Source organism: Pituophis catenifer, unplaced genomic scaffold (assembly GCF_029215685.1).
Source record: "Pituophis catenifer annectens isolate HBS135680 unplaced genomic scaffold, rPitCat1.0.hap2 SCAF_1, whole genome shotgun sequence".
NCBI classification, from domain to species: Eukaryota; Metazoa; Chordata; class Lepidosauria; order Squamata; family Colubridae; genus Pituophis; species Pituophis catenifer.
The window spans coordinates 23467650-23490879 of record NW_027256881.1 but is presented as its reverse complement, the minus strand read 5'-3'; the positions used below and the strand labels follow the sequence as shown (position 1 = coordinate 23490879).

At 43.6% G+C, this 23230-nt stretch overlaps 1 protein-coding gene across 4 annotated transcripts in view; it reads left to right on the top strand.

Moving 5' to 3' along the window:
* EFR3B (EFR3 homolog B) overlaps nt 1-23230 on the top strand; it is a 138545-nt gene that overhangs the window by 97869 nt on the left and 17446 nt on the right. For 3 of the 4 annotated variants that reach the window (XM_070932184.1, XM_070932185.1, XM_070932187.1), the window contains exons 8-15: nt 1124-1202; nt 2930-3065; nt 4061-4222; nt 10113-10224; nt 13375-13426; nt 14632-14804; nt 15890-15965; nt 16688-16849. In XM_070932184.1, the coding sequence (XP_070788285.1) occupies nt 1124-1202; nt 2930-3065; nt 4061-4222; nt 10113-10224; nt 13375-13426; nt 14632-14804; nt 15890-15965; nt 16688-16849 (952 nt within the window). The remainder of the gene's footprint in view (nt 1-1123; nt 1203-2929; nt 3066-4060; nt 4223-10112; nt 10225-13374; nt 13427-14631; nt 14805-15889; nt 15966-16687; nt 16850-23230) is intronic. The other variant, XM_070932186.1, reaches the window with a different exon arrangement.

The window sequence follows — 23230 nt, the reverse complement described above, 5'->3', positions numbered from 1 at the left end:
CCTGTTGTTATGGCTGTGGTTCAGCCAACATGCTAAGATGACAGTGGCTTCTTACAACTTCCTCAGCCATAAATCAATTTTAGCCTCTTCTGTCATGTTACATTAAATCCAGTCATTGGTTCTCTATCAGTGTTAACAGTATTTGAGCTACAGTGCAAATTATTAACGTTAAAGCCCTTCTCCTCTCCTAATTAGTCTCCAGAGTACTGTATAGTCATCATCATCATTTAACGACTCCATAATCTCTTGTGGGGTGGAGTCTGGGTAACTGAATGGAGCTAGCAGAGTATTTTAATGGCCGGATGCCCTTCCTGTTACCAATGTGGAGTTTTGTTCAGCAGATATATTCTCAGTGTGCCCAGAGAGAGAAATATCTGCCTCTACCTAGGATCGAACTCACAGCCTCCTGATTACGAGGCGAAAGCTCCACCTCTAGGCCACCACACCACTCTAGGGTAGTGTATAATAAACCTTATTAAAACAAGGATAGGAGGAAAAGCCATCTAATACAACTGAATTGTGGCATTAAAATTAGAAATGTATAATTTTTAAAGTCCCATTGCAATACAACTATTTTTACTCCTCTCTAATGCTAAATAAGGAAGCAACTGATCCAGTGACAAAGGAATTGTTCTAGGACTGGGGCTGTTCTAACCAAAGGGCTCCTATTTCTAGATCAGGGGTCTGCAACCTTGGCAACTTTATGACTTGTGGACTTCAACTCCCAGAATTCCTCAGCCAGCGCATGCTGTCTTTCATTGACTAGTTGTGGACTCATTCTCCAGAAACATCTGGGTGGTCCCTGTAGTAAGAAATATAATGGATCATTATTTAGAACCAATTTTGGTTTGCTCCAGCTTAAAGTTCTTCATGAAAATAACTGCCTCCGACCCCCGGGCAGACTGACCTACAGCCATTATTGGCTTAAAACATTAAATTCTAAACTCTCATCACAGGTGAGAGGCCTTTTTACATTATAAAAAAAATAGCCAGGTTTGGTTTCATTTGCTAATTTAAAGCTGTTGATCTGTGAAAATGAATGCCTTTCTAATTTAGATGATTAGTCAATTATATCAAGTCTACTAAATTTGTATCTCTTTATTTCCTTCTTATTTCCCAAAAGCCACTTAGATAACCACTCTCTTTGGGAGCCAAATACCTTCGCAATCCGTTGCTTTAAGATCATCATGTACTCCATTCAGGTGAGATCTGCATTAAGAAGGCATTTCTATTTTTCTATTCCTACAGTGTAACAAAGTTTAGTTTAGAGCTTAAACGTCAGAGCAGAACCTCCCTTGATGAATCATCAGCAACCTAAATACTATTTATTTGATTGATTGATTGATTGATTGATTTTTACCCTGCCTTTATTACTTTATAAATAATTTAAGACAGCTCACATAAATAGTGCTCCCTTCCCCTTTCTCTTAATATTTTCCCCACAATAGCAATGTTTTATAGTTGGTTGGATTGAGAGAGAGTAACTGGCCCAAAAGACACCTAGCCAGCTTTCATGACACTAGAACTCTCCATCTGTTTCTAGGCCAACATTTTAATCACTACACCAAATTTTGCATGACCCATAGTAGAAACAACACTGTTTGTTTGTTTATTTGTTCGTTTGTTTGTATTTTGAAAAAAAATATTTTATAAACAAACATCACAATACATAATCATCTGTTGTGTCTCCTTCTTGTTCTCCAATGTTAATCGTTTCATAATATCATCATTTCATTTATTGTAACATTTCTCTCACTTTCTTACTTTGCTATTAGTACATTTATCTTCTCTCTCCTCTTTCTTCTTCCCATGTTTTATTACAACATTATCCTATATATATTTCTTCTCTAGCCAATGGTAAAATTGTCTCCATATCTTAAAATATTCAGATTTGTTTGTTTGTTTGTTTGTTTGTTTATACGATTGATATGACCATATATCTTAAAAGACAACTCTGGATGGCTCACAGCAACAATAAAATTCCAGGACTATTTTTTTTTAACCATAAAAACACAACCAAGACCCTGTGCCTTGTTCATCCCCTTGAGATGTTCCAACAACCCAAGACATCCTCACTCTAGCCTAATGCCTGGATAGAAAGCCAGGATCATGATGACCTTCCAGAAGGCTAAAATATTGGGCACCTGCCAGATCATGGGATGAGAGTGTTCCATAAAAGAACAGCACCCACTAAAAATGTGGCTTCTGAGGTTTCATTACATGATAACATTTCAGGCAAGTGTTGCCTATTGAAAAATGGCTACCTATCCAATCTGATAGGAAGGGGAGATGCTTTAGGGAGAAACGGCCCTGCAAACAATTTAGCACCATGCCATGTAGGTCTTTAAAAATAATAACCCCCATATTGAATTGCACCTAGAAGGAAACTAAGAGCCCATGCAGCTCATACAAGAAGTGCAATATGGGTGAATCTAAAAGTGCCCAGCCTCCATGATTCAGTATAGAATCTCTTTCCTTAAGGAGGTTTAAATGCTCTCATATACTTTTTAGATTGAAAAAAATTAACTATGAGATATATGAACTAGTCTAGTCATGCACTATAACCGCATATGCGTCCATGTTCAAGTGGTATGACAAAAGGCTCTAGGTATATACTGATTTAGGCACATAAAGCTTTTCTGCATCCAAGCCAAAGGCGAAGGAAAAGTTACTCAACATGAACTTTCTGTGCATCTCCTGCAATCCTATGATTGGTATTGTAATCATGAGTCTTTTCATTAAATAGCGAAGTATTCTAACCTGGAAGGGAGAGATGTGCAGTGATCTGACATATTTATACTTAATGTTGAGTGTGAAGACTTCAGCACCCTTATCATTGGCTTCCATAACTCAACCTCTCAGATTCCTCTTATGGTATTTATAGCCCTTCGTGTTATTTCTGGATCTGCTCTAGTTTTTTTTTTTCTAGCCACAGCATTCCCATTTAGTGATTCAGCAGCTCCTGAGCCATTTGGATGCGAACAGCAAAAGTGCTGCCACTGTGCGGGCAGGGATAGTTGAGGTCCTCTCAGAAGCAGCCATCATTGCAGCCTCTGGATCTGTTGGTAAGCAGCCTGGATGACCTTCAATGTCAAATGTCAAATCTTTATTGTCAGTGCACAACATATGTACAATGAGATTGGTTGAGCTCCCTCAGTGCACACACCCCCAACACAATACAACTCACAGTGAAGATAGAAAATCCTAACCCAATAAATCATATTAACAAAACATGTGAAGATGTTATACATTGCGCTGGCCCTGCAAATCCATTGTACTATGTAGTTATGACATTATTTCGCATTCAGGAGTCTGACAGCCCACAGATAAAAATTGTTCTTCAGGCTATTTGTGCAGCTGGCTATACTTCTATATCTCCTTCCCAATGGTAGAAGGGTAAAGAAGTGGTGACCAGGGTGAGAGTCGTCCCTGAAAAAGGGTTATCTCTTCAAGAATCAAAGTTCTTAAAATTCCAAAAACTGAATTTCCCAAAAGGCTAGTTAATGGATGGATCAACCTATTTGGAGACAGAAACCTAGATGGGTCAATTAAAAAGATGGATCAAGAATTGTTCTTTAGGAGATATTTCAGAGTAGCTAAAACTAGACTTGTAAGAGCAGCCTGATGGATGAACTGGATTTTTAAGATGAAAATAAATACATATTACTTTTAACAATAGGGACCTTTTTTAAAAAAACAGTGATGCGATTTATAGGGCAACACAAGTGAAAGTGCCAAAATTGGAGAACTAAAAGGAGAACATCAACTCTGTCCAGGAATTCTCATTTTTCCATCAAAATACCCTGGATAGTTCAATTGGAATATAGATGTATTCAAATCCTTAGGCAACATTTCTGTAACATTTAGTTCTGTGGCATTGGAGTCAGTATGCACAGGAATCCACAAATATTCTTAGAATAGAATAGAATTTTTTATTGGCCAAGTGTGATTGGACACACAAGGAATTTGTCTTGGTGCATATGCTCCCAGTGTACATAAAATAAAAGATATGTTCATCAAGAATTCATTCTTCCAAAGATATGTTGTGTATTGCTTCTAGGACCAACTGTGCTGGAGGTGTTCAATACCCTTCTAAGGCAGCTGCGGCTGAGTATTGACTATGCCTTGACGGGTAGCTATGATTGTGTCATTGCTGGTGGCACCAAGATCATTAAGGAGCATGAAGAAAGAATGTTCCAGGAGGCCATAATCAAGACCACAGGTATGCTAAATCCAAGCATTGGCACCATTTTTGCTTAGCAACTAGGAAGACAGGACGATTGGCTTTATCTAGCACTGCAGATGCTTCCTTCCCCATCAAAGATTTCCATTAGTCTTGTAAATTGAAATGAATCCTGCCAACTCTTTATTTTTTTTTTAGTAATTTAGCAAAGAGACAATGATAGGAACATAGAAGCAGTAATTTTTCTTGAATGCTGCATATCTTGCTTTGATTCAGAGAGAAGGAAATCAAAGACATATGCATATAACATGCATTCACCAAAACACATAAGATCCTGGATGAGAATCTTCTGAAGCTTCTCCCACATCATGAACCTAGGAGCTTGTTTGTTTGTTTGTTTATTGTTTGTTAGTTTGTAAAGGATGAAAGTTATGATTGATCACCACCACTGCCAGTACATCAAAATTATACTTTAAACTGATATTTCAGATTCTTCTGTATCTTTATGTATAGGAAACTAGCAACTACATAATATTAATTGTCTCCCAAACTCAACCAATTTCTACAGGTCCCTTCCACTGTGTAATTTTGGCAAAGCACAGCTCAGATGTGAAAGTTCCATCTTTTGTTAGTAGGTACAGATCTGTCAGTTATGTGTCTTTGGTGTTGGAAGGAAGGAATAAATGCACTAATTTTTCTATAAGCATTCTCAGAAGAAAAAAATCTATCTAAGATTTTTAATTAAACTCCTTCACTACTGTTGATTTTTCTCATTACAGCAAAACTTGAACCTTCATTAAACTCCTCTTTAATTCTTTATCTTGTCATTTAGCTGAATTAGAATTGTTTTTCTTAACACCCATTAGCCCCAGACAGGATGGCCTTTAGGTCATGATTGAGAAATCCTGAATTAGAGTCAAGTCTGCAATCCTTTGTGTTACAGGAACTGTTTTATTAAATTTGCCTCTGTTTAGCTACTTTAAAAAAATTAACTCAGCCCTTTTCCTCCTTGATTGCTGACGGCACAGTAATAATTAGCAATAAAAAAACAGTTTGAAACAATCAGCCTGTGCCTTCGGAAATCAAGTAAATTCCATATTAAAATAATGAAAAACCATGCCGAGCCATTTAAAGTCCCTAAGGGACTATTCTAGTCCTACAATGGAATCAGAATCTTTCTAAGAATGGGTGAGGGGCTGTTATTTGGATGCACGCTGTGTTTTTGCATGGCTCACAGCTCAGTATAACCTTTTGGGAATTTTATAGGGCTAATTGGAGTTTCTAGACCAGTGTTTCTCAACCTTAGCCATTTTAACATATGTGGACTTTTATTTCCCAGAATTCCCCACCCAGCATCTCCAGGTAGAAGGATTTTGAGAAGCACAACTTGGGGAAGACCCTGGTAAATTGTTGTAAATCTAAACAGACATTTCTGAGCTAAATGGTCCAAGATGAACTGTATCTAAGATGACATTACATTTGCTTAGTCCAAGTTTTATGCTAGAACAGGGGTGTCAAACTCAACACCCAGGGGCCGGGGCTGACCCTCAGGGTGCTTAGATCTGGCCCGTGGGGCTGTCCTGGAATGAGCTCCGGAGCCCATTTTCGCTGGCAGAGCACTCAGGCCACCACAGATACCCCGACACGAGTGACGTTGAGCTGGCCACGCCCACCCTGACCCCCCAAGTTCAAACACAACCCTGATGCGTCCCTCAATGAAATCGAGTTTGACATCCCTGTGCTAGAACTTTTCTGCCAGACAAGAATCGTTCCTTGAAATTTGCACCAAAAGGCACATGGAACTCTGCTGCCTTTATAATGAATAGACATTTAAACAGTTCTAGAGCAGTTCGCTTGATCTGGAAGCAAGAGTTCAGTGTGAATGTTCTTATTGCCTTCCAAGATGAAACTCCAGGGGGAACCTAGGGCACAAACGATGTCACCAATAATACTTAGTTGAGTTTTAGTTAAAAAAGCAATGGCAAGTTCTCTATTTTTTCCTAGATTTTTCACCTTTAGATAGTCCAGAACTGTGCTAATTATGGGAAACTTTGGGACCAACCCACTGGCCTTGAGATTGGTGAAGAGGGTAAGGACCTAGCCCTTCTCTTTTCCCTTTTAATCAGGTCTTTATATGGAACATACATGGTTCTTTGTGCCATGCTTTGCATGCCTCATATTAAATTTGATACAGTTTTGATACAAAAATGGTGTGACTCCCATAGCACAGGGAAAGTATTGCTTTGGAGTTGGTAGTGAGAGCTCTGAACTACCGTATTTTTTGGAGTAAAAGACGCACCTACCTTTTTTGGTGAGGAAAAGAAGAAAAAGAAGTCTGCCTCTGCCTCTGAGCAATTTTGCCTCATTGCAGCAAACAGCAAACAGCCTGCTTTACTTTCATTTTTGTTTTCAGCATAGATTGATTAGCACAAGGAAAAAAAAAAATCTGCTCCAGCAATTTACCTCTTTGCAGCAAGCAGCAGAGCCCTGCGCAAAACAGCTGAGAGCAAATCAGCTGAGAGTCGGGAGGCTGATCCAATCAACTTGTGCTAATTAGGCTGTGCTGAAGCTGAAAGGAGCTGTTTTTCCTTGCTGTTTACTTGCAAGGAGATAACTGCTGCGAGGCAGAGGCCAAAAGGTGGGGGCCAGTGGGTAAGCGGGGCTACATTCGGTGTATAAGACGCACCTAAATTTTCTCCCCCTTTTGGGGGGGAAAGGTGCATCTTATACTCTGAAAAATACGGTAATTTCAATGCTGTGTTAAACTTGGTTTTTAATCCATACAAGTAAAGTCAATTCCGCCAATAATGTATTGTCTTTGATATGACAATCTCACCTTCCATTGTCAGTCATATGTAGTATACTTTGTAAGTGGAAGGATTACTCTATGAAGCTGCTTACTGCCCCACTTCGTCCTTGCTTCGTGGCAAAGCTAAGGGAGGGTAAATTTGTGGCCTTCCAAACGTTGCAGAACTGCATCTACTGTCACCCCAGCAGTTAGTGGATGAAACAACAACAGCAATATTTGGTGGACCATACGCAGCCATCCATTTCTGCTTTTAAAGTTAGGTACTAGAAAAGATTTAGAAGACTGGTACTTACTAAACCATGATGCCTGGATTCCCTGATCTTTGTTGTATGGAAATAAGAATAGCACTTAGACTTATATAGTGTTTCATAGTGTTTTGCAGCCCTTTCTAAGCAGTTTATCAAGTCATTATATTGTCCCCAACAATCTGAGTTCTCATTTTACCGACCTCGGAAGGATGGAAGGCTGAGTCAATAATAGAGCAGCTTCCTTAGTAATGAGGGCAAAGACCCCCACACACACACACACATACACACTTGCTTATAATAGTGCTCTTGAAAGTCTGTTGGTTCTAACACTGAGCAGATTAAAAACTATTCTAAGGCTGCTCTGTAGTTTCCACTAAGTCCCAAGTAACAAATGTGATGGGCACCCTCACATTAAAATCTACAACAGGAGTGTCAAATTCAAGGCCTGCAGGCTGGATTCGGCCCACGGGTTGCTTAGAACTGGCCCGCGGGCCCGCCATGAAAATAGCGAAGGATCGGCCCATGGTGCCTCTGCCAGTGAAGACGGCACTCAGGAGGGCCACGCATGGCCTTCCCGGGCTCCGTTTTCACTGGCAGAGGGCTCCAGGAGGATCTCCCCCAGGCCTGCCCAGGCCACCACAGGTACCCCTGACTCGAGTGATATCGAGCTGGCCACGCCCATGCTGACCACACACATGCACACCCTCTGAGGTCAAACACAATCCTGATGTGGCCTTCAATGGAGTTTGACACCTCTGAGGTGTCTAGAAGGAAAGCAGAAGGTAATATTTTTTTACTCTTCACTTTTATGCACTGCATGGCCAGCAGAGGTCACAAGAGACTTGGGAATCCTTGAACACCTGAGACAGAGAGAGATAGAAGGAAAAGAAGAAATTGTTCATTGATTTCCTGAAGTTTGGGGGTTATAAGCAGGCAGTTCTTTGGGGAGGGAGAGATTTTGAAGCTTTCTCAATATTCAGCCTTGAATATTCTTCATATTAAGCATGCATCCTATTAATCCTGCCCAAGAGTCTGATCTAATTTATCTCAACCAGTTCTCCATAGTTTTACATCTGGCCCAGAAGCCTCCAACCTTAGCAACTTTAAGACTTGTGGACTTCGACTCCCAGAATTCCTCAGCCAGCAGAGCTCCTGATCTGGCCCATCAGGCTCGACTCATTAAAAAAGAGAGTGGAGAATCTGGAACCATTTCCAAATTGGTCCCAGTCTCTTTATTTTTCACAGTTTCCTTCACTCTATCTTCTTCCTTAAAAATACACATATTTGTATATATGATTACAGTATATACATAGATACTCATACAGGTAGTCCTCAATTTACGACCACAATTTAGCCCAAAATTTATGTTGCTAAATGAGAAATTGTTAAGTGAGTTCTGCCCCATTTTACGACTTTTCTTGCCACATTGGTTAAGTGAATCACTGCAGTTGTTAAACTAGTAACACGGTTGTTAAATGGGAAATCTGGTTTCCCCATTGACTTTGCCGATCAGAAGGTTGCAGAAGGTAATCGCATGACCCTGGGACGCTACAACCGTCATAAATGCGAGTCAGTGGTCAAACATCCAAATGTAAATCACATGACCATGGGGATGCCGCAACAGCTGTAAGTGTGGAAAAAATGGTCGTAAGTCGCTTTTTTTCAGTGCTGTTGTAACTTCAAATGGCCATTAAGTGAACTGTTGTAAGTTGAGGACTACCTACACATTAAACCATTGAGAGCAGTGGTGGGTTCCTCCTGGTTCCACCCGGTTCCGCCGAACCAGTAGCGGTGACGATATGACGTCACCGAACCAGTTCTGCCCTCCTGCCCCCCTCTGCCCCCCCCGGCGTTATTCTTACCTTTTATTTGCCACACCCCCAATCTATTGCTGCCCCCTGAGTCCCAGCTGATGGGCTATAAGGAAAAACTGTTTAAACTCTTGCCATGGGGCTTCAAAGGGACGCCCTACAGCTGATCAGTGGTAAAAGGCAGTTTGGTGGTAGACCAGTACCTCCAAAAACAAATGAGTAGACCGGTGCCTGCAAAAATAAAAGGGGAGACCAGTGCCTGCAAAAATACATGAGTAGACCGGTGCCTGCAAAAATAAATGGGTAGACCAGTGCCTGCAAAAATACATGAGTAAACCGATGCCTGCAAAAATACATGAGTAGACCAGTGCCTGCAAAAATAAATGAGTAGACCAGTACAGCTCTGTAAGCAGTTAGAAGCCTGGTAGACCAGTACCTCTGCTAAATCCTAAAGAATTGTCACATGACAATCAAGCCACACCCACAAAATAAGCCACGCCCACAGAACCGGTAGTAAAAAAATTTAGAACCCACCCCTGATTGAGAGGTGTGTTTAATTAATTAAGTGCTTTAGTGAAAGCACTTTATCGTTGAAACGTTGATTGCCTTAATTTTTCTGCTGCATCTTTATTGCTGAACCAAGATAGTTCAGGAAAAGGGCCATTCAAAAAAAAAAAAATGAAGAGCCTGGCAATCTAGGTCAGTCCAAAGATCCAGCATTGTGTGGCTCTCCGCTGTTGATCCAGCATTGCATTCATATAGTGGCCAAGTAAGATTTGAAAGTAGTATCTCCCCAGCAACTTGCACAGCAACTCATAGAAGGACCTGATCTCTTTTCCTTGGGCATCCATCTGGTTTGTGGCTTTTGATCCTTCTGATAGGATAAGGAGGGGTTTTTCCTGGCAGTAAGAAAATCTTGGTGAAAATCTATACTTCCTTGCTGGTGATTTTTTATTTATTTATTTTTGTCCTTTCTAGATTGGGTCCCCACACCAGCTCCGTGCCTTTCCTCACCCCTACTAGACTATCTTGCATGCTTCTCCTGCTCTGTCTTTTCCCAGGTTCTTTTGCCAGCACTCTGCCCACCTATCAGAGGTCGGAGGTCATGCTGTTTATCATGAGCAAAGTTCCACTTCCTTCTCTGCATCACCCTGTAGACATGGGCAAAGCTGGGTGAGGATAACACTCTTTTTCACTCTCTTTTATTCCCCTTCTTTTTCGTTTTCCCCCTCTCTTGATTTCCTTTCCCTCAGTCTAGACTTCCCCAGCTTGGAACCCTCTAAGTATGTTGGATTATAATTCCATTATTATCGCACTGCGATTGACTGTGCTATCTAATAATTATAGCTGTATTATTAAACACTGGAGGGCAGGGGTGTCAAACTCATGTCGTCACGGTGGCGTTACGTGACGTATCGGGACTTTTTTCCCCTTCGCTAAACCGGGCGTGGGTGGAGCCAGTGCATGACGCATCTGGCCCGTAGGCCGGGAGTTTGACAGCCATGCTATAGGGGATGCCAATTTGGGGCAAGTTATTTTACTTTCATCCTTCTGTCTGTTTTTTCCTCTTCGTTTCAAGATCATTTTTAATAAGGTTTTTTTTAAATAATAATTTGCCATCTTAAGTGTCACAATGCAAAAATTGAATGGGAGGATATTTTAATCTTAAAGGGTTTATAATTTTGTCCAAAGAATCTCCTAATTCCTTGTCCATCTTCATGTCCATCACATGTAATACAAGCAGTTACTCATTAATTTCAAAGTCATGTTTCATGTATCTCTGTTTATGTAATTATTTAATTGAACAGAAAAGTGCAGGGAAATTGTATGTTTCAAGAAAAACTTTTTACCTACAGCATGTTTCCTAAACTCCCATAATCTGTAGCCAACATGCTTATCTTAAAGACAATTCTTTTAAAAAGGCAGCAGTAGAGAAAATAGAAGAAGGAGCTATTTAAAAGTATTTTTTTCCACAATACTGAAAAATCTGGATTTTTTAAAATTAAAAATAATTTTGTTTCTGAGTTGTGGAATCTATACTTATGCTGGGCTGCAACAGATTATCAAAAAATATAGGCTTCTGAGGAAGGGAATTTATTTCTGGGCTGTAACTCTTCTAGTTCATATAACTGAATGCTCCTTGATATCAATATCTCATCAAAAGCCCATATAGATCAGTGTTTCTCAATCTTGGCCATATGATTTTTGGACTTCAACTCCCATAATTCCCCAGCCATCCCTGCTGGGTTGAAGTCCACATGTCTTCAAGTGGCCAAGGTTGAGAAACATTGATATAGATCCTTGTTAGCTTTCTCTGAATATGAATCAATGATAATTTATATGAATTTCTATTATAGCCAGAAAGGGATACAAGCCAAACATAGAGCTATCTGTTAATTGGACTTTAAGCCAAAACACAATTTCTTTACTCTTACATCACCCCAGACAGTATTATTAACATATATTAACATTTTCTGAGGAAAATACTTAATATTCTGTCAACACAGCAGGAATTTTCACTAGAAAATTCAGTGGCCAGATTCAGAGATTGTCATCATCATTTAAGTCAAAGATTGGGAATCAACTCTGCTTAACAACCTGGAAAGCTCTGATAAGCAGTGCAAAATTTAAACGAGGATGAATGAATTTAGGAAGAACATTCTAGCAAGTAGTATGGATAGATGGTATTGGAGGTTTATGAGGAGGTGAGTGCCTTTACAATTAGTATGATGAGTTAACTATTGCTGCTCTTGCTATTATTGATATAGTTGTGGGCACTGGCATGCAGAAGATAACTGATTAAGGGAGAGTTGATTATTATTGGACATTTGTTGATTATTTCCCACAAGACTAATAAAAGTAAAGACTCCTTCAATTGGAACTTGTCTCCTAATTTGTCAGTAGTAGTTGTCTTGGCAGCAATACGAAAAGAGGTCACCTTTGCCCTCTTCTAAAATGGTTTTCAATTTTCCAGTCTACTCTATAATCCTGGCATTTTTTGATAGCTTCCCATATCGTTACTAACCAGGTCTGTTCTACTATCCAGGCTTGGATTGTTGGGATTAAACCAAAGTTAATTAGTATTGCATCTTCCAACCCTAAATAAATATTTAATTTTTGACTAGAAGAGTAATTCTGTTATTGGCTGAGCATAGGCTGAGCATAGGCCACCTTTCTATGTAATGTGTCTTGTCAGAGAATTGTGAATCCCTTGGGGGTGGGCAGTAGGAAACATAAAAAACCAGGAAGCATCAACTCATTTCTGAATAGATTTTTACATGTTGAAAAAGAGTCATGTTTGAGTAGCTTGGTGAAAAAGCTGATTTAGATATGCCAATTCATAGTAGAATGTCTATCCCTTTTTAATATCTAATGGCACATTAGAAGTCCATGTTGTGAAGAGTTTATCCATCCAATTAGAAATTCCTGGCTCTTTAGATCAAGATGTTTTTCTTTCTTGGGGTTGGGTTGCAGAGGGGAAGGTGGGGGAAATGACTCTGACCAATATTAACTTTTTCAAAATTTATCCACAGTGCTTATGTTGCCAGAGAAAAAAGTGTTTCTATTTCTCAATAATGTAAAAAGCAATTAGTTGAACAGAAATTGGCAATGGGTCATAGACAATTGAGCAGAAAAAGCAGTAATCTTTTTGAACAGGTTTATATGAGAGAAGTTGTAGCAATAGCTGTTAGAATATTTTGCTGTACGGTAGGCCATCTGTAGTTCCCACATCCCTTTTCTATAACCCATGGAGTTAAAGTAAGGGTCCCCAAAGCTGGCAGCTTTAAGACTTGTGGACTTCAACTCCCAGAATTCTCCAGCCAGCTATGCTATGCTTGCTGGAGAATTCTGGGAATTGAAGTCCATAAGTCTTAAAGCTGCCAAGTTTGAAGACCTCTGAGTTAGATGAAACCCTAGTTTAGAACTGCTGGAAATCAAGGATACAAACTCTCTGTTTTTTCAAAACATTGAAAGTGGTGGGAAGGACCAGTTGGTATGACGACATTCCTCACTCTACTCCATTCCCATTAGCACATCTGCTTTGATGACCCTTTCCTCCTGTCTGCTTGCTTCACCCACATAACCACAGCAGGTTCAGATTTTCTCCACCCTGTGGCTGGAGGAATGTTATTTTGCTGCCTAATGATACATCCTTATAAGAGGTTGTGTGTGTTTGGTTATGTTTCATACACAATTTCATTCCCAGCTGATGATTTTCTTATTCATCCTGTCCTGATTTTGGTTGGCCTTTAGTTTTGTAGGTTGTCTTTTTTTCCATGCGGCTTCAATCTTGAGTGTTTATCTTTTTTTTCTTTTTTTTAGGGAAAACAGGAATCGATTGACGCAGATCATGTTGCTAAAATCTCTCCTGCAGGTATGTGAAAGAGATGTTCCATTTTCATGTGAGGTTTGCAGAGGAAAAATAGATACCTCATTTGTATAAGAAATGATGTACCTTTTGGCCTACTAAAATTCACATGTCTGTAACCTTTAACTGGGCGAAATGGTGCAACATGGGACAAAACCTTCTGAACCGAGGAACCTCAAATGGGCTAACTTACAGAATGTGTCCAAAATCCAGGACCTCTGACTCCCATGCAATTGAAATTTTGGGGAGTTTATTAAATATTTATGGCATAACATCATAATCATAAATTTTAAATAAATACTAGTACATAATGTCATAAAATAATTCCTATGGTCAATTCTTGATGTTTGACTGCTACGCAGTTCAGCATGAAGTATTTTCGATACATCTGAATATCTCCCTGAATTTTAAAGAACTTTTCCAGTACATTAAAAGCTCTGCCTTTGTTGGAGGCAATGAGGAATCTAGTAAGGAAATATTTCTGAAACAATGACCCAAGGAGTCATGGTTTTTCTAATAACACATTAAAACTAAACTAGGGTTAACAAAAGACAGTTACTGTATTTCTACAACTTGCTGTGCCTACCACTTCTCTCCCACATGCTAAACTACAAATCATCCAATGCCATTTTAACCTAGACTAACATGTGAAACCAACCATGGCATGGCTAGTCTAGTGAAGAGAAGGACCAGGGGAGACACGATAGCAGTGTTCCAATATTTGAGGGGCTGCCACAGAGAGGAAGGGGTCAAGCTATTTCCCAAGGCACCCAAAGGCCAGACAAGGAATAATGGATGGAAACTGATCAAGGAGAGATTCAACCTGGAAACAAGGAGAAATTTTCTGACAGTGAGAGCAATCAACCAATCGAACAGCTTGCCTTCAGAAGTTGTGGCAGCTTCATCACTGGAGGCCTTCAAGAAGAGATTGGATTACCATTTATCAGAAATGGTGTAGGGTCTCCTGCTTGGGCGGGGGGTTGGACTGGATGACCTACAAGGTCCCTTCCAACTCTGTTAATCTAATCTAATCTATTTCCGACACACAAATTAAATCTAGACAAATTAAGACTTTGAAAAAGAAATTAGGAAGAATGGGAGAAGGTTGTTTTAGCAATATCTTGGCTGCTCTAGCTGTCATTATTATTGAGTGCATTGCGAACAAGCTGCTGAGTATTGATTAATGGAGAGGCTCTCTATGGAACCTACAGGTTTCTACTGGTTTCCAGTGCAGTAACATGCTCACAGCCCTTCCCAGCTCCTTCCTGGACAGGCTCTTGTCAGCTACGTTAATGGACGATGCGGAGATTCGCCTTTTTGTTCTGCAGATTCTCATCAGCTTCATTGATCGCCATGCAAATAAGCACAAATTCCAGACAATCAGGTTTGCGGTCCATTTTTTTTTCTTGTGATAGAGAGGAGATGTTATATGAGATGGGAAAGTATCATAGATAATTTTGCTACAAACCATGTGAATACATATTGCTCTCCTTCTGTCTTCCTAAGTAGAAACTGCTTGATATCCTGTTCACTGTTGCGATGGCCTTCTAGCAAGTCTAAAGATTGTGGCATTTATTTGAACCAAAGATTCATTCAGCAATTCTGAACGCACAGATTAAATATAGCTGTATCAGAAAGAATAGAAATATATGCAAAGAATATTTATGCAAAAAGATTTTTTCTTCTTCCCTAATATTGCTCAGTGGTAGAATTTCCCTTGAAATGCTTTTTCATCATGATTGGCCAAATGAACAATGCTGTCAATTGGTAATCACATAATAACATTGTGACTACATGCTGTCATTCTTCCACATTGTCTACATGATGATGGTGGTGGTGTGGAGAGCACCACACATATTTGTCCCAGTTACGTAGATAAGAATTGTTTTGCAGTTGTTGTTCTGAATTAAAATTCGTGAGGGATTAAGGCTATGACTTATTTTGAAATACATGTATCCTTCCTTCACAGGGTTTATTGTATAATTTGCTGGAAATTTGCTTTGATTGATAACACCACTGTAATTTTACCATTCCCTTTGATGATTAGAAAGGGTAGACTATGGAAAGAAAAAAAAATGTTGTAGCATTAGAGAAGGTAAAATATAAATGAATTTTTATGTTAAGGAGACTGGAAGCTGCTTCTTTACGAGTTTTTCATTCTATTCCTTTCCTTTCTCTATTTCTTTCTTTGTGTTTTTTTCAGTAATTACTTTTCTTACTTTTAATACTTTATTTACTTTTAATAATTATCAGTAGTTTATTTATTTAATTTATATTGTTCCTATTCTGTTAAAATTTTCCTTGATAAAAAAAATTATACATAAAAATGCAATTCCACCACTCCTTGAAATATCCTGTGAGGTGCTAAAAAGGAGGAGAGATGGACAATCTTCTCCACCCTTTTGTTATGGCCTGCTTCCATGTACACATACCCCTATTTAATTTTTTCTCATTTTTTTTTCTGCACAGCACTATCAGTGATATCTCCATCCTGAAGCTGAAAGTGGACAAATGTTCACGCCAAGATACTGTCTTCATGAAAAAGGTATTGAGGGCTTGCCAAATACTCTGTTAAAAAAAAGAGGGCTTGATTGGTTGTAGTCACTAGCAGTAGGGGTGTCAAACTCGATTTCATTGAGGACAGCATCAGGGTTGTGTTTGACTGTGGGGAGGTGTGGCCAGCTCGATGTCACTTGTGTCACAACAGCCTCCTGAAGCCCTCTGCCAGCAAAAACAGAGCTCGGGGGGCTGCATCAAGGGTGAAATGCTCCCGGATTGGACTGGATCGCCTGATCTGGTAGCGATCTTGGCTGGTAGTTCGGTGATCCGGTAGCGATGGCAGAGCAAAGCTCCACCCACCTGCCTGGGTGTCATTACTTCCTGGTTTTAACCAGCAAGTAATGTGTTTTTTAGCTTCTGTGCATGCACAGAAGGTTTTGTGCATGCGTAGAAGGTCTGTGCACGCATGTGATGCACACACACGCGCGAGCAAAGCTTCCGAACCGGTAAGGAAGGTAAGTAGATTTCACCCCTGGGCTGCATGCACCACCACCCCTGAGTTCCCTTTTCACCGGCAGAGGCACCATGGGCTGGTCCCTTGCTGTATCCAGGATGGCCCTGTGGGCCAGATCTAAGCACCCCTTGGGCTGGATCCGGCCCTCCCTTGAGTTTGACACCCCTGTGCTAAAGTAATATAAAAGCACTGCCTTCAATACTTCAATGAAATGGCAACCTCCTCATAAAAAGCTATGTTATATTTGTTCACAGCACTCCCAGCAGCTGTATCGACACATGTATTTCACTTGCAAGGAAGACAATAACGGTCGTACTCACTATGAGGCTGTCTACAGTCTACTGGCACTCATCAGCATTGAACTGGCCAACGAAGAGGTGGTAGTGGACCTCATCCGGTTGGTTTTGGCCATACAGGTATGTGCGGGCTGACGAATCTTTCATCTCCCTAGCAGGAAGGATAGAAAGGAACTTCCAAGGAAGACAAGATTATATTGCGATTCCTGGCATTCTGGGGACCGCGGGGGCAAATTTGATCATCCTGGCCCCCAGTCCTAGGGAAAGGGGCTTCCTCCCAGCATATAGAGGGTTTTCTCGCCCTCCGGGACACCAGGACTGAGGAGATACGGCCGTCAGAAGGCGCCGCGGGGTGGCGGCAGCAACAACAGCTGTTCAGCGGTGCTTCCCCCCCCCACTATGGTCGGCGGCGGTCGGGACGGCGGCGGCAGCTTTGCAGCAGCGGCGGCAGCGAAATGGGGGTCTCCCCGGCTCTCCGGTCTCTCTGGGGTCTTTCTTAAGGCCCCTGGCGTTTCTGGAGCGTGGTGGGAGCCTTGGTGGAGACGGCAGCGGCTGCGGCACTGGTGCCTACGAGGCTTGGACTGCCTTGGACGCTGGTGGAGGCGAGGGGGCAGCAGCCGAATGTGGGGAGAGGCAAATTGCCAACAGCCCGGACCTGTCAGGGGCTGGCTCTACGGACCCATTTCCTGGCCGAATCCGGAGGCCCCCCTGAATTGGGGCTGCAGACGGGGGATAAAAATGACTAAAGACCAGGGAGTGGGAGAGGCTGGAGGATGGCTGAGGGCTGGCCGTGGGCTGCCTCGGGCCATACCCTCCCCCCCTTTTTTGGCTTGTGTAGGCCTTATTATAGTCATTACCCCAGCTGCCTTTTGCCTCGTAAGCCACTTTCTCCATCTTTCCGGGTGTCATCGAACTCTGCCCCTGGTCTTACTATCTTCTTCTGCCTTCTGGACTGGCCTATTCCATCCGCCCCGGACTATGACAAACGGACAGCTTGAAGTGGGTTCCCAGGGAGTCTGGGTTACTACTACCATCCCTATCAGAGGGGACAGCTTTTGAACTTCTCCATAGCACATTCCATCTGGCCTGACATCGTGAGAGGATGTCTGGGAGGAACATCCCCTAGATTTATCGGAATGGCATGGGACTCCTCCCACTGTCGTGAGAGGACAGTGGAGTCGTTACCCACGTTTTTGTTGCTGCCTTTTGTCCTCAGGACCCTTAGACTTATGGAACCCTGGCCAGACGCCATTTTCACCCTTTCCCATTCTGTGGATGTATTCAACCATTGAGCTTCTTGCGCTGCGAGACTCCCCCCTCTCGCAGGTCTGGCCCTCCACATTATCGAGGGCCTACCTCAATGACGGGCTTTGGAACCCAGAGAGGTGGCATGCCGCGAAGAGGGGGTTGAGGGGTTTTTTAAGTAAATTGGGTAAATTTTTAAGGGGTCCCAGGGGGGGAAGGGAAAAATTGGAACTAGGGTTGTGGGTTTGGGGGAAGACCCACCAAGGGGAGGGTCAGGCCTGGCCACTATGCACGGCGGAGGGGATGGGGGATCCGGAGGTGATGGGGGGGGGTCGAGCTTGTCCAGATTGTGTTTCTATCATCGGTACTGTGAGTGGGAGGGGTAGATATGGCGGGAGCAGGGGGCCATATCATGTTAAGGGAGCGCGCACCCGCTGTCTCCGAGCGGTAGCGTGCTCCGGCCCCCAAGGCTCCACTCGTTCTCCAGGTTGTACAGACCCTCAGAGCCCGGGCCTTCGACTGATGTTGTGCAACGCCAGGTCCGTAATACATAAAGCCCCCCTCATTTGTGATCTGGTTCAGGAGGGGGGAGCGGACCTGGCGGGTATTACGGAGACCTGGTTGGGCCCGGAGGGAGGGGCCCCTCTGGTAGAAATGTGCCCACCAGGCTTCCTGGCATTCCATCAGCCGAGGTCACAGGGGAGGGGCGGGGGAGTAGCGGTTATTATTAGAGAAGGCCTTAGGCCGAGGGAGGCCACTGTTCCTCAGACGGCCGGTTGTGAGACCCTCCTTGTGAAGTGGGGTCATGGGGTTCAGAGGGGTTTGCTGATCACGTACCTGGCTCCCTGCCACGTGGCAGCAGCCCTGCCCGAGCTACTCAACGTTATCGCCGCGGTGGCGGTTGATACCCCCAGACTAATGGTCATGGGGGATTTCAACCTGCCGTCCGTGGGTGAGATGTCTGAGGTGGCTCGGGAGTTCATGGCTTCCATGACGGCTATGGATCTGGCCCAACTAATTCATGGCCCTACGCACATGGGGGGAAACACACTGGACCTGATTTTTGTCTCTGGACAGTGGCTGAGTGATCTCGAGATAGGGGACATAGTCATCGAGCCCTTGTCATGGTCAGATCACTCTCTCCTTCGCCTTGACCTTCGAACCGCTGCACCCCGCCGCAGGGAGGCGGAACCGATGAGATGGTACCGCCCCAGGCGCCTGATGGAACCTGATAGGTTCCAGACGGAGCTTGGGCCAATTCCTGAGGTTCTGGCTCACGCCTCGACTGGAGACCTAGTGGCCGCCTGGGATAGGGCGGCCGCTGGAGCTCTGGATCGAGTCGTGCCTTTGCGGCCTCTGACCCGGCGTCGATCTCACCTGGCTCCTTGGTTCACTGAGGAGCTGAGGGAGATGAAGCGCCGGAAAAGACGCCTAGAGAGTAGTTGGAGGGCCAGTCGTACTGAATCTGACCGGACACTGGTAAGATCTCATATTAAGAATTACCTAGTGGCAATAAAAGCAGCAAAATGCACTTATCTTGCTACTCTTATTGCGTCATCAGATAACCGCCCGGCCGCCCTGTTTAGGGTGACCCGCTCCCTGCTCCACCAGGAAGCGAGGGAGGACCCCTTGGAAGGAAGAGCCGAGGATTTTGTTCAGTATCTGTATGACAAAATCACTCAGATTCGGGAAGATCTGGACTCTGACTGGGTAGATCCAGCGGGGATGACGGGGGCAGGTCCTGAGAATGTTATCTGGGATGAGTTTGATCCTGTGACCCCTGAGGACGTGGACAGGATTCTGGGTAGACTGAATGCGACCACATGTTTGTTGGACCCGTGCCCCTCCTGGTTAGTGCTGGCTTCCCAGGAGGTGACGCGAGGCTGGCTCCAGGGGATTATAAATGCTTCATTGGGTGAGGGTGTCTTTCCCGCCGCCTTGAAAGAGGCGGTGGTGAGACCTCTCCTCAAGAAGCCTTCCCTGGACCCGGCAACATTGGCTAACTATCGTCCAGTCTCCAACCTTCGCTTTGTGGCGAAGGTTGTTGAGAGTGTGGTTGCACGACAGCTTCCCCAGTACCTGGATGAAACGACGTATCTAGATCCGTTCCAGTCGGGTTTCAGGCCTGGGTACAGCACGGAAACAGCATTGGTCGCGTTGGTGGATGATCTCTGGAGGGCTCGGGACAGAGGTTGTTCCTCTGTCCTGGTCCTATTAGATCTCTCAGCGGCTTTTGATACCATCGACCATGGTATCATGCTGCACCGGTTGGAAGAGTTGGGGGTGGGAGGCACCGTATTACGGTGGTTCTCCTCCTTTCTCTCCGACCGGTCGCAGTCTGTGTTGACAGGGGGGCAGAGGTCGACCCCGAGGCCCCTTATATGTGGGGTGCCACAAGGATCGGTCCTCTCGCCCCTTCTGTTCAACATTTATGTGAAGCCGCTGGGCGAGATCATCCGTGGTTTCAGGGTGGAGTACCATCAGTACGCTGATGACACCCAGCTGTACATCTCCTCCCCAGACCACCCCAACGATGCCCTTGAAGTGATGTCCCGGTGCCTGGAGGCCGTACGGATCTGGATGGGGAGAAACAGGCTCAGGCTCAACCCATCCAAGACCGAGTGGCTGTGGTTTCCGACGTCCCGATATAGTCAGCTGGTGCCATCGCTGACTATTGGGGGCGAAGCATTGGCCCCCACGGAGAGGGTTCGCAACTTGGGTGTCCTCCTGGATTCACGGCTGTCTTTAGAAGAGCACTTGACGGCCGTGACCGGGAGGATTTTTCATCAGGTCCGCCTGATTCGCCAGTTGCGTCCCTTTCGTTACGCACGGTCACTCATGCCCTCGTCACCTCCCGCCTGGACTATTGTAACGCTCTCTACATGGGGCTCCCCTTGAGGAGCACTCGGAGGCTCCAACTGGCGCAGAGTGCGGCCGCGCGGGTGGTGATGGGAGCAACATGGCGCTCCCATGTAACGCCTCTCCTGCGTGAGCTGCACTGGCTCCCGGTGGTCTTCCGAGTGCGCTTCAAGGTTTTGGTTATCACCTTCAAAGCGCTCCATGGCTTAGGACCTGGCTATTTACGGGACCGCCTGCTGCCACCAATAGCCTCCCACCGACCAGTACGCTCCCATAGAGAGGGGCTCCTCCGGGTGCCATCGGCCAAACAATGTCGACTGGCGGCCCCCAGGGGGAGAGCCTTCTCTGTGGGGGCACCTACGATCTGGAACGAGCTCCCCCCGGAGATACGGAGGATTCCGGATCTGCGTACCTTCCGTCGCACGCTTAAGACGTTTTTATTCCATCAAGCTGGCCTGACCTAAACTTTTTTCCTCTTTTTAAATGGAATTTTAAATCTGGTTTTAATTTATTGGGGTTTTAGAATGTCTCAGCCAAATTTATTTAATTAGTTTTATCTCTATTTTAAATTTTGTATCTACATGTTTTATTTTATGGCTGTTCACCGCCCTGAGTCCTTTGGGAGTAGGGCGGTATACAAATTTAATAAAATGAAATGAAATGAAAAATATCTCAGGTGGCAAATCACAAACAGGTTTATAAGGGCTACTACTAAACTTAAATATGGAAGTCTGTAGAGATTCTCTGTCATCCAAGTCATGGTTGTCCCAAAGGTGCTTTTTTCAGGAGGCAAGTGGACCTCCCTGTTTTTTCTTTTGAAGACGTTTCGCTTCTCATCCAAGAAGCTTCAGCTCAGACAGAATAGTGGGGAATAGAAGGATTTATATTCCTTGCTCATTTTAGCTATACAGTTTGGGATGAACACCCTTTGAATGGTGTGGGAGTAGGAATGGATTTCCAGAGGGAAAAAATTGCAGACTAAGGAACCAGGAGCACTACTCAGGTGACCCTGAGGACACAGACAAATCTCCAAGTAGCCTCAACAACTCTCTAAAAGGATGCAGATGACCATCTGTCTGCAAGGAATATAAATCCTTGCATTCTCACTATCCTGTCAGAGTTGAAGAAGCTTCTAGGATGAGAAGCAAAACGTCTTCAAAAGAAAAAACAAGGAAGTCCAGTTGCCTCCTGAAAAAGCACCTTTGGGTTAGATATGGAAGGTGACTCTGTTTTGGAGATACCTAGCAAATACTCTTATAAAATTTACTAGCAATAACTTAGAAGCCTGTCCTTTCACTAGCATTACTAAATGGTGGTGCAGTGGTCAGAATGAAAACTAACTCTCAGCACTTCAAGCTGCATTTACTCTAGTGCTGACATAAGGAGAAGCGGAGGCATCTGGAAAGGGACGTTTGACTTTTCACCTACTTATTTTCCCTGGAGATAATATCCCCTAGGAGATGGGATGGGAGAGGGGAAATTCCTTTGAGCTGGAGCAGTAGATTAGGGGTAGAGTGACTTGGAAGATGGCCAATGAGTGCAGGGGAGTGGGGAACGGGAAGGGAGGGTTTTGGGTCTGGAAGTCAGTGTTGGCTACGATGGAGTCGGAGTTAGAATGTCGTGCTTAATAAATGGGAACTTTTCTTCAAAGACTTTGTTTGAAATGCAATTTATTTGTGACGACCTTGAAACTTGACACTAACTCTGCCCACTGCTAGGAGTTCGATCCTAACCAACTCAAGTTTGACTCGGCCTTCCATTTTCCGAGGTCATTAAATGAGGATCCAGATCGTTGGGGGCAATATGCTGATATTGTAAACCACTCAGAGAGTGCTGTAAAGCACTGTGTAGTGGTATATAAGTGTAGTGCTAGTGCTAATGACAATAGCCTTAAAAAGCTGTTCCAGAATTTTTAAACAATGAAAAACTATTCCTATTCAAATGCTAACAGTGACACTGAGATCAGCAAAACAATTTATATTTCTTTTACAATTTTTTCCTGTTCCAGACTTTCCCTTAATTAAGCAAATGTGTACCTCACACACAGTAATGAGTATGCCTAGGTTTGTACAAGTAACATCTTTTTTGTGCAAGGCTTCCACTTTCTTTCCACGGGCAATTCAAGGTGCTAGTTAAAGCATATCACATGGCAATGGAATATGACACAAGGCCAGGTTACCTGCAGGACCGCCTTTCTCTACCAGGCCAGATAGGGTGGGCGCATTTCCTTGGCCCTTCCCCGAAATATTGCCATCTGATGGGAGCTAAGAAATGTTCCTTTTCTGTGGCAGCCCCTGTGGCAGCATTCTGATGCTGCCATAAAAAGGAGGAGACGAGGCTTGACTTTTCACCTACTTATTTTCTCTGTAGATAATATCCGCTAGGAGATGGGATGGG